Source organism: Cervus elaphus, chromosome 11 (assembly GCF_910594005.1).
Source record: "Cervus elaphus chromosome 11, mCerEla1.1, whole genome shotgun sequence".
Lineage (NCBI taxonomy): Eukaryota > Metazoa > Chordata > Mammalia > Artiodactyla > Cervidae > Cervus > Cervus elaphus.
The window spans coordinates 1,187,095-1,196,948 of NC_057825.1; the positions used below are offsets into that span (position 1 = coordinate 1,187,095).

Below are 9,854 nucleotides of genomic sequence, written 5' to 3' on the forward strand. Positions count from 1 at the left end.
CTTCCCAGATGACCGTGGGGACAGCAGGTGCATGGAGAAGCAATCAGGCCATAAATGGGGGCAGCGACCAGGGCCCCCTTATCAGACCCCAAAGGGCTGAGTGTGCACGGCCACTCCCTGGGCCCCGGGGGTAGAGCCGGGTGAGGGGCAGCCTCCAGCTCTCGGCTACCCACCCACGCTACCTGCAAGTACAGAGACGTGAGCTGAGAAGACAGACGCAGAGACACATAGCACCCAGGGAGCAGCAGAGTTGACAATGCTTTTAATTCTCCTGAGAAGGAAGCCCAGGCACCGAGGCCTGGCAAGGGTGGCAAAGTGCCAGGGGGTGCAGTCCGGCCCCTCGGGAGGGGTCTTCAGGGCAGAGTTCTGAGAGGGCTGCTGGATGGACCGGGCCTCGAGTGGGCCTCAGTAGCCGTCGTCAGCCCATGTGACTTCGTAGTCCGGATACTTGGCTTTGATCTTCTCTGTGGAGACAGAGTGTTGGGCACGACCGTAACCCTGAAGGAAGAAGGTGGCTCTCACATGCCCAGTCCTGGCTCTGGGGGCCCCCAGGCAGCAGGGACACCAGGAGCCAGCTGGGGAGGAAGCTGTCATCCCCCTAGCCCCCCAAGCCACTCTCCTGGGGGAAATGTGGCCTCCAGGGGGAGCCAACCTGGAGGGAGGGCCCTCCAGCCAGAGGCCGAGCTGGCTCTGGGTGCCCGGTGACCCTGCAGGTAGAGTGGTGAAGGGAGAGGCAGGCAGTCGAGCTCCAACGCTGTGCTGGCGACCTCGAAGCGCTGGAGGACAGAGGCCCGGCCAGGCCTTCGGGGCAGGAACAGCACACAGCCCATGGCGGGGGGCGAGCACTGGCTCCCACCCACTCCCTGTTTCCTGTGTCATGCAGCGTGGAAACCGGGAGGCTGCGGGCCCTGGAGGCAGGGTTCTGTGGCTGAGAAGGGCCGGGTGTTCCCCAGCCAGGACTGGGGCCCTCAGCTGTGGGCTCACCATGGAGTAGCCGTACACGTGGATCTTCCTGTCTTGGCTCTGGTGGGAGATACGCCCGCCCCCCAGGCACTCGCAGTCATAGCCCTTCTTCTGCATCTCGCCTGATACCTTGTCGTAGATGTCGGCTGGAATGGGAGGGGGACTCAGCCCCAGCCAGGGCGGAGGGGGTCTGAGGCCCTCCCCCCGCCGCCCCCAACCTCCGGCCCCCCGGCTCTAAGCAGCCCCTGCCCCCAGGAGAGAAGACTCTCTGGACGGGAAAAAAGGGAGGAGGAGGTGCGCCTGGGTAGGGGCCCTGGGACTAGGAGGGAGGGTCGGTCCACGGAACCCCTTATCTCCAGGACAGTCTGGATGCCTCCCCGCCACCCAAGCCAGCCGGCGAGGAAACCCGGCACAGGGTCTACCCCCGCCCCGCCCTCGGCCCCGCCCCAGCCCCGCTGCCCCCGCCCACAGAGCCAGAGGCCCCGCCCCGCCCCGCCCGCCCACAGAGCCGGCCGCCCCGCCCTCACCGTGGTACTCGGCCCACTTGTAGCCGCGCACGATCTCTTTGGTCTCCCCAGCCGGGGTCCCGGAGGGCGGCGCCGCGTGGACTCGAATCAGCACATACTTGAAGACGCCGTCGGAGTCGATGTCCACGTCGGGGATCTGGGCGAGGCCCGCCGCCGCCATGTTCCCGGAGCGCGCTCGCCCTGCGGCCCGCGGCCCTGCCCCGCGCGACCCCGGGCTGCGCGGACCGCGCGAGGGGCGGGGCCTGGAGGCCGCTGGCCAATCCCGCGGGGGCATGCTGTCCGGGCCCAGCGCCTCAGCCAACCGTGCGGCCGACCGGCGGCACAGACGGGCCAATCAAGGCCTAGCTCCTTGCAGCGCGGTGACCGCACCGGTTCCCCTTAAAGGGGAACGAGGAGCCGGGAGTGGGTGCGGATTCTTTTCAGCCCACCGAGAAGCCCCTTCCTGGGGCTCGGGGGCGGCTGACGGGCCCCTCTTGGGGGCGGTGCTGGGCGGCCCACGAGGCGCAGGGGGCGCGCGCTGTCCCTGACTCACCCCGCAGATCACGCGCGCTGCCCTCGGCTTCCCCCCGGGTCCCCGCAGCGTATCTGAGGGCCTCGCGCCCGGGCACTCCGCCTGCTGTCCCGCGGTCTCCCGCCCCGTGCCCCCACCGAGTCCCGCGGTCTCCCGGCCCCCGCCCCCACCGAGTCCCGCGGTCTCCCGGCCCCCGCCCCCACCGAGTCCCCCGGTCTCCCGCCCCGCGCCCCCACCGAGTCCCGCGGTCTCCCGCCCCGCGCCCCCACCGAGTCCCGCGGTCTCCCGGCCCCCGCCCCCACCGAGTCCCGCGGTCTCCCGGCCCCCGCCCCCACCGAGTCCCCCGGTCTCCCGCCCCGCGCCCCCACCGAGTCCCGCGGTCTCCCGCCCCGCGCCCCCACCGAGTCCCACGGTCTCCCGCCCCCCGTCCCCACCGTGTCCGACTCTCTCCGGTCTCCCACTCCACGTTGTTCAGTGGTTTCCGACCCCTGTTTCCGAAGGCCCGCCCCCCACAGCTCCGAAAATCTTCGTCGCACCCACTCTGAACAAAAAACGAGGCAGCAGTGGCTACATTCGAGTTATATTTTCCTTGGTTCGAAAGCGCTCCCCCTCTGGAAGTAACCCCAGTCCAGGGTCCTTCCTGGACGGCGCGTGGGGACGAAGGCGGAGGCCCCTGGGCAGGGGACGCGGCGGCCGGTTTGTGAGGCCGCGAAGGCGGGAGGGGCTAAGCGGGGCGCGTGGCCGGTGGGAATGCGCGGAGCCGAGGCAGGCGCGCAGGCAGGTGGAGGAGAAGGAACGAGGGAAGATGGGCGCGGGTGCACGGTCGGGGGTGAGGGCCGCGACCGGAGGTGGGGGTTGGGGGCCCCACAATTTAATTGAATCGATGCCTCCACCACCTGGCCCTGACGGGGGCCTGGGGCTTCAGGAGGGCCCTTCCGGGCGCCGGACCTCGCCCTCTCGGGCCAAGGCCAGCGGACAGCCCCGGACGAGAGCGGGGATAACGGACACTGGAGCGTGCATTCCCGAGGGCCGGAGCCGGGCCGCCAGCCTCAAGCGTCCAGCCTGCACCACAAGGCGGGGCCAGAGCGAGCTAGAGCGCCGGCGTTTGCGCAATTGCGCCCCCGACGCCCCTGACGGACCGCCGCCCTGTGGAAGTAGCTCGCTCCCGCCCCTGCTGTCATTCACGTGTTCCCCGCCCTGCTCCAGACTGGGGACGAACCTCCTCCTCGGTCCTCACTAGGGCTACGGATAGGGTCCCAGCTGGAGGGCCTCCTGGGCCGCTCGCGCTCACCCGGCTTCTGCACCTGCTCCCGCCTACCTCTGAGGTTAGGGCCGCTCTGGCGCACACCTAGGGCTGTCGACCAGGTGAGGGCAGGCAGCCCAACCCACGCCCTGCCGGGTCTGAGCTCTGGCCAGCGCCCCTCCCCTCTGCTTCCCCAGCCCAGGACCTCCTCCCCTCTGGCTGGGTGTCTTGTGCCTTGGTTGAGGACTCCCCCCGCCCCCCCCCCCCCGCCAGTACCCCGTTCACTGCTGCTTGCCCCAACCCTTGCGGCAGGGCGGGCAGCACCGGCAGTGTACCGAGGTCTGACCCAGTAGGGGCGAGGGCCCCACGCAGGTCCCTGCCTGCCCACCAGGCCAGGACGTGCTCGGGATGCGGACACACCGAGACTAATCAGCGTGTCTGTCCTCCGGAGAAGAAAAGCCTCTGAGCAGGGTGCATCCCAGACCACTGGAAGCGGGTGGGGGTTGTGTGTTTAAAGGGACAGGACTAGGCTTTGGTCAACTCGGGCTCCTGGACCACGGCGAGCCGCGGAGGCCCTGGGCGAGGCTCCAGGGAGGCCCTGCAGATGGGCAGGGTACGGACGAGTCGGATACGCGCGGTCGGGTCTGCAGTAGTGACCCCTCCGCGCAAAGGCAGGGCGGGCTGGTCCTCAGACCCACCCCGCCTCCCAGCGGGGAGCACCAAGCGGCCGAGGACCTGCCTCTAGGGAGACCCGAGGAGAACTGGGGGAGAGGGAGCCCGGCGGGACTGGGAAGGTTGTCGCCGGAAGGGGGCGGAAAGGCGGTGCTTCTGGAGACCGCGACGGGGCGGAGCTTGCGGCGATGTGGGCGGGGCCTTGTGGACAGGGCGGGGCTTGGGTGGACCTGATGGGGTTCACGGTGGGCCCCGGGTGGACTGGGCAGGGCTTGGTGGACCTGAGGGGGTTCAGGGTGGGCCCTGGGTGGGGCTTGGTGGACCTGAGGGGGTTCAGGGTGGGCCCTGGGTGGACTGGGCGGGGCCGGGCGCTCCCCCGCGGCTCACATGATGTCATCCAAGAGGTTCGCACTGGCCACCCAGTCGAGTGCGCGCGGCTCGGACGCAGCCATGATCATGCACATGAAGGGGCGGCCGGTGCGCCGGTCCGTGGGGTAGATGGTGGTGGGCGTGAAGCGCCGGTTGGCTTCGACAAACTCGCAGAGCTGCTCGTAGACGCGCGGGAACTCGTGGCGCAGGAAGACGCCGCGCAGCCGCAGCTCTCGCTGAATGTGAATGAAGGCCACCTCGCGTGCTCGCCGGCCCGCCTCGCCGTCCTGGTCTAGGCCCGCGGTGCCGGGCGGCGGCGTCAGGATCAATGTCTCCATGTCAGGTTCGCGGCCCCGCGCGGGGGGCGGCCGTGCTGGGCTGCCGGCCGCCAGCGCCACTTTGGCGAACTTGCGCACCGTGGGTCCCGGGCTGCGAGGTGCGGGCGCTGGCCTGGCAGGGGCGCCGGGCGGGGTGGCACCGGGGCCCACAGCCACCGACACGCTAAGCAGGAAGCACTCGGCTGGTTCGTAGAGGCGCCCAGCGGCCGCCAGCTCCCGAGCATAGCTGCCCAGTGGGGCCGCGTGCGTGGCCAGCTCGCGCAGCGACAGGTAGGTGGGCGACAGCAGCAGCCCCTCGAGGCCGAAGCGCAGGAAGTTGTCTGCGGAGCCGGGGCTCGGGAAGCCCAGGAAGAGCACTCCGCGGCCGCGGGACAAGAAGCCGACTCGCGCGATGCGCGAGAAGGCGCGGTGCACCGGGCCGCTATCGCGGCAGAACTGCAGCACGTGGCGGCACACGCTGCCGACGCGGCCGTACACGCAGCGCGCCTTGTGCGCGTCCCAGTCCTCGCGGCGGCACAGGCGCGAGCAGTAGTAGGTGTAGCAGCTGTGGCAGGACTTGAAGTAGAGGCAGGCGTTGAACATGGTCTCCGTGCGCCCGCAGCGCGCGTTGGAGCACGTCATCAGGTCGTCCTCGTCCGCGCTGGGCTCAGGGGAGGCGTCGGCCGCCTGCCCCTGGCCGGCGGGCTCCTCGGCGCTACCGGCGGACGCAGGTGGCGAGCGCGGCGCCAGCGCCAGGCCCCCGGGCCCCGAGGGCCGCGAGTCGAGCAGGCGCCGCAGCTGGCGGCCCAGGCCGTCGGACGCGGGCTCGAGCGCCTGGCCGGCAGGGGACCGCGAGTCGATGACCAGGTCAGTGATGAGCTCGTCCAGCTGTTCGAGGCTGCGCTGGCGGCCAGGGGCGGGGCCGTCGGGGGCGGCAGGCTGAGACTGGCGGGGGCGGCTCCCCGGCATCTCCCAGCTCCTGGCGGCCGGGCGCTCGGCGGCGCGCAGATCGTTGTCGGTGATGGTGATCTCCGGTGTGACGTACCAGTTTCGGCCGGGGCCCTCCCCCACACGGCCCTTCTCGGACAGCGACGTCTCGGACAAGGACAGCGCCGCGTAGCGTCGGGGCGAGGTCGACAGGTTCACGACGACGGGCGGGCGCCGGCCTTCGGGGGACGTGCCCCGCGGCTCCCGGGCCTCGTGGCCCAGGAGGTTCTCATAGCTACGGCCACGGCCCAAGGGGTCTTCGCGGCGTGGCCCTGGTGCCAGGATGTTGTCCCAGGAGCGCGAGTAGTGGCGGCTGTCGGTCGCTAGCCGGGGTGGACTGGTGCCCGTGCCGCCGTGCCAGGAGGCGAGCAGCGGGCCAGGGTCCGGCGGGGGCGCCACCTGCAGCGTGCGGTAAGGCCGCGGCCCCCAGTCGCCCCAGGCTGGGCTGCCTCGCGGGTGTGGATAAGTCCGCGTCAGGGCTTCTCGATTGCGGTACCGCCCAAAGTCCTCAGTGTAAAACGCGCGGGCGGCGGGGCGGGCTCGAGGCTCCTCGGGGGCATAACGTGGGCCGCAGGGCGGGCCGTAGGCGCGGGGGGCCTCCCCGTAGTAGGAGCGGGAGGGTGGTTCCTGGACCGGGAAGGTGCGAACTTCCCCCGCGTAGTAGCCGCTCCCCCGTCTTGGACTGGGCCCCGGGGGCTCTTCGGGCAGAAAGGGCCTGGGATAGTAGCCGTCGAAGGGCGGCCCTGGGCTGGCCATGAAGCCCCCAGGGTGGCTCTCGGGTTCCTCCGTGTAGAAGAACTGGGTGGGCCCCGGCGGGGTGGTGAAGGGCACACTCCGGCGCTCGGCGTAGTCCCGGGGCCCGGGGAGCGGCCCGTCGCAGTACAGCGCCCGGGGGTCGGTGCAGTACGAGTCACTGGGGGTGGGGGTACGCGAGAGGGCCACGTGGCGAGGCCCGGGCACCGTGAGGCCGTGCAGCTGCGGGGCGGCGCGGGGCCAGGGCGCGGTCTCGGGGGGCCCGCAGGGCCGCGAGCTCCGGGCGGCGTGCTGCAGCACCGCTTCGTCCGGCTTGATGTCCAGGCGGCAGCGGACGTGGGGGGCGGGCCCCGCGGATGGCTCGACTGGCGCGCAGCGGTTGGTTGCAGCGCAGAGGGGCGCGATGCGGCCGGGGCCGCCCCGCTGCGGCTGTAGCTTGATGGGGTGCAGCTCGTTGGCGAGCGCGCGCAGCGCGGGGTACGCGGCCTCCCGGCGGGGCGACGCGTCGGCCCGCGCCGCTCGCTGCGCTTCTCGGCCTCGGCGCGGCAGCACGGGTGGTGAGGCGGGCGCGGGCGCCAGGCTCGGGGGCGCGCGGGGGGCGCTCTTGGAGCGGGCGCGGCGCCGGGTCTCGCCGTCGCGGGATCGGGCACGCGGCGCGGCGGGCTCCGGGGGCGGCGCCTCCGGGCGGGCCTCCATGGTCACCCCGTCCAGCGCCTCCAGGAAATCGAAGCTTCGACAGTGGCGCTTGTTGAAATGCGCGGGCGCCGCAGGCCGGGCCATGGGGCGCTCACATGGTGGGGGCCTCGACACGGGCCCCGGGGCCGCCACCTTGATGTCCTGGTACACGGTCGACACCAGCAGGTCCGGTGGGTCGGTGCGGGTCATCTTAAAAGAAGTCTCCAGGCGTCAGCTCACTCGGCCTTTCGGGGCTTTCGCCCTGAGGGGAGACGCGGGTCAGGGCGGCCCCTCTGCAGCCCAGGCCCCGCTAACCCCCAGCGCTGGCCCGGCTTACCTGGGGCACAGCCCGGGAGGCAGCCAAGGCCTGCGGCCACAGGCACGTGTTCCATGCCGGCGTCAGAGGCACCTGCAGGGGAAGCCCAGCTGTCCAGCCACTCGGGTCCTGCCCCCTCCTCCAGATCATCCTTTCTGGGCCACTTTCTGCTGGGAGGAGGTGGTTACCAGAAAGGGGATGTCATCGCAGCGGTCCCCGCACGCCTCTGCTCACTAGTGACCACTGGCAGGCTGGGGTAGACCCCTTTTTCGGGGACAGGCCAGTAGTGGGGTAGGGAGAGTGACCCCAGGACCACCCTACTAGTGCCCACAGTTGGAACAACTGTGTGCTCACTGGGGGCCTTCACAGACTGCTTTAAGGTGCCAGCTCCTATAAAGCAGGTGATGAAGCCCCCTCCTAACGCCTAGTGCAGAGCAAGCCCCCCCACTCCCCCCCACTGCAGTCTGAAGCCCCTGGCCCCAGCCTTAAGCAACCTTAACCAGCCTCCTGCACCCCCCCCGCCCCCCCAACTGGCAGGGCTGGACATGCAGCCGTCCTCCAGCGCTGTGTCAAGGCCCAGCGCAGAGGCCCCTGTGGGCTCTGAAGTGGCCCCGTCAGGCCCAGGCGTGGCACGGAGGCTCACAGGCTTGCTGCCCTGCCCTCTGTCTCCGTGTGGCTCTGGCCGCAGCAGTGCTTCCCGAGATCATACCTGGGCCCCAAAGCTCCCTTTGCTTTGCAGGAACCGCCTCTGACTCTCCCCCTTTTTGGGGTGGTTGAAACCCACCAAGCTCTTTGGGGCTGTCATGACAGGTCCGGGAGAGTGACCCCCCATCTTTGCAGCGAGTGCAAGGCAGCCGGAAACCAGGCCCTGGCTGCCGGACCACGTGGGGGTGTGTGAGCTCAAGGAGCTCAAGGCTGCCCCCAGGTCCCTGAGCGGCGCAGCAGGCCAGGAGGCTGCCAGCAGGGGAGGCAGGGCAGTGGGTGGATCGAGCCCCTGCCACCCGCTATTCTCAGGCAGGCCCTCCCCACAGCATCACGGGAGAGCTCCATGGAAACCTGAGGTTCCATGCCCCCGCATGCAGGCTGAGCTGGGGTCCACCCCTCTGTACCAGGCCCACGTTCAGACTTGGGCCACCGGCTTCTCTGGGTGCCCAGAGCCTGCACGGGCTGGTGGTGGAGGGGAGGTGGCTCAGACAGTGGTACAGGGTCTCCACCGCCTCACAGGCTGGGGGAGCATGCTCCAAGGTGAGCTCGGAAAAGCGGGGAGCTGGGCGCTCACCTGGCAGGACCTCTGGTCTGGCTGACCCTCTGTCCCTGGTGTGCCAGGGCTTTCCTGCCAGCAGAGCTGCCCCCCTGGGTCAGGGCCACCCAGGCCCAGTGCTTGTCCCCCTCTCAGCCTCAGTTCCCCCTCACCTGTCCCTGGTTTGCAGGCCCATCCCCCTCCCACCCCCTCCCACCCTGAAGCCAGGCCAGGACTGGGGGCTGAATGACAGGGTATGAGGCTCCGCCCCAGGGAGGTGACAGCCCGGCCTTGGCGCTGCCGCGGCCCCGAGGAACCAGACTGGGCGACACCCCTTCCCTTGGGGATGTGACGGTCCTCCCCCGCCGGGGTCCCAGGCCTAAGGAGCCCGGCAGGTGGCCCTCCCCGGCGCGCAGCCCGGCCCAGCCCCGAGCCCCCGGGGGTGGGGACCGCCGTCCACCGAGGGCGCAGCGTCCCCGTCCTCGTGGACGCCGCACTCACGGAAGATCCGCGGGGCAGCGGCCTGGACCCCTTACCTGGGCGGTGCTCCGGCACCGCGCCCGGCGGTCTGCGCAGGCCCGAGCGCGCTCCGCCGTCCCCCGCGCCGCCGCGGCCCCGGCACCGGCAGAAGCTTCGAGGCAGCGGCGCAAGGCTGCCGGGCCGCTCGGTGCTGCCCCCGATGGCGGCCGGCGGGACTGCACTTAAAGGGACCGCGCGGTGGGCCGGGGACCTGCGTGGCGCGCTCGCTCCTGCTTGGGGCCAAGCTGGGCGCGCGGTGAGGGGCTCTCTGCGCCCTCAGGTACAGGCCTGGGGTCCAGCGAGACCTAGGGCCGGGGAGCACCTTGCCCATCCTGCCCGCCCCCACCTTCCAGACACCTGCTGGAGGGCAGCTGGCATCCTGGCCGGCCTTGGAGGCGGCCCAAGTCCCAGCCGCGCTGCGGACAGCTCCCGGAATTCACGCCTGCGGCCGGCCTAGGCAGGAGCAGATGGGCAGCCCCACGCCCTGCTGGCCTCTTGTGCTGCATGCCTGTCCTTGTAAAGGCCTCCCCGGGAGGACAGGCTCCTCTGCCCCCCGTGTCCGGCAGGTGGAGCCCCATTGCCCTGATCCGGTGTGCACACCCCTGAACTGCATGGTGACACCTCCTTCCAGCCCCTCACACGGGGCTGAGCCAGTAAACAGTTCAGCCTGGCAGATGGGCAGGGCGCTGGCGCCTGCGGCTCCCAAGGGGCGGGGTCGGCCACGTTCCGGGCCTGTGAGCTGAGGGGCTCTGGGGCAAGTTC

At 71.0% G+C, this 9,854-nt stretch overlaps 2 protein-coding genes across 9 annotated transcripts; both read right to left on the reverse strand.

Annotated features, from left to right (window-relative positions):
- Positions 1-245: 245 nt before the first annotated feature.
- On the reverse strand, positions 246-1,855 carry PHPT1 (phosphohistidine phosphatase 1). The gene is made up of 3 exons (XM_043916290.1): positions 1,491-1,855; positions 985-1,109; positions 246-498 (listed from the first exon to the last, which is right to left on the reverse strand). Exons 1-3 carry the CDS (start codon positions 1,762-1,764, stop codon positions 406-408), a joined length of 492 nt encoding a protein of 163 aa, XP_043772225.1. The 5' UTR covers positions 1,765-1,855; the 3' UTR covers positions 246-405.
- Positions 1,856-2,565: 710 nt separating this feature from the next.
- Positions 2,566-9,560, reverse strand: AJM1 (apical junction component 1 homolog). 8 transcript variants are annotated; one of them, XM_043916285.1, is made up of 3 exons: positions 9,450-9,560; positions 7,355-7,500; positions 2,566-7,279 (listed from the first exon to the last, which is right to left on the reverse strand). In XM_043916285.1, the coding sequence occupies exon 3, from the start codon at positions 7,225-7,227 to the stop codon at positions 4,300-4,302; it is 2,928 nt and encodes a 975-aa protein (XP_043772220.1). In that variant the 5' UTR covers positions 7,228-7,279; positions 7,355-7,500; positions 9,450-9,560; the 3' UTR covers positions 2,566-4,299. The 8 variants fall into 8 exon arrangements, with proteins under 8 accessions (XP_043772220.1, XP_043772214.1, XP_043772215.1 ...); XM_043916279.1 differs by lacking the exon at positions 9,450-9,560 and adding an exon at positions 9,110-9,253; XM_043916280.1 differs by lacking the exon at positions 9,450-9,560 and adding an exon at positions 9,110-9,218 and having other exon boundaries at positions 7,355-7,503.
- Positions 9,561-9,854: the final 294 nt, after the last annotated feature.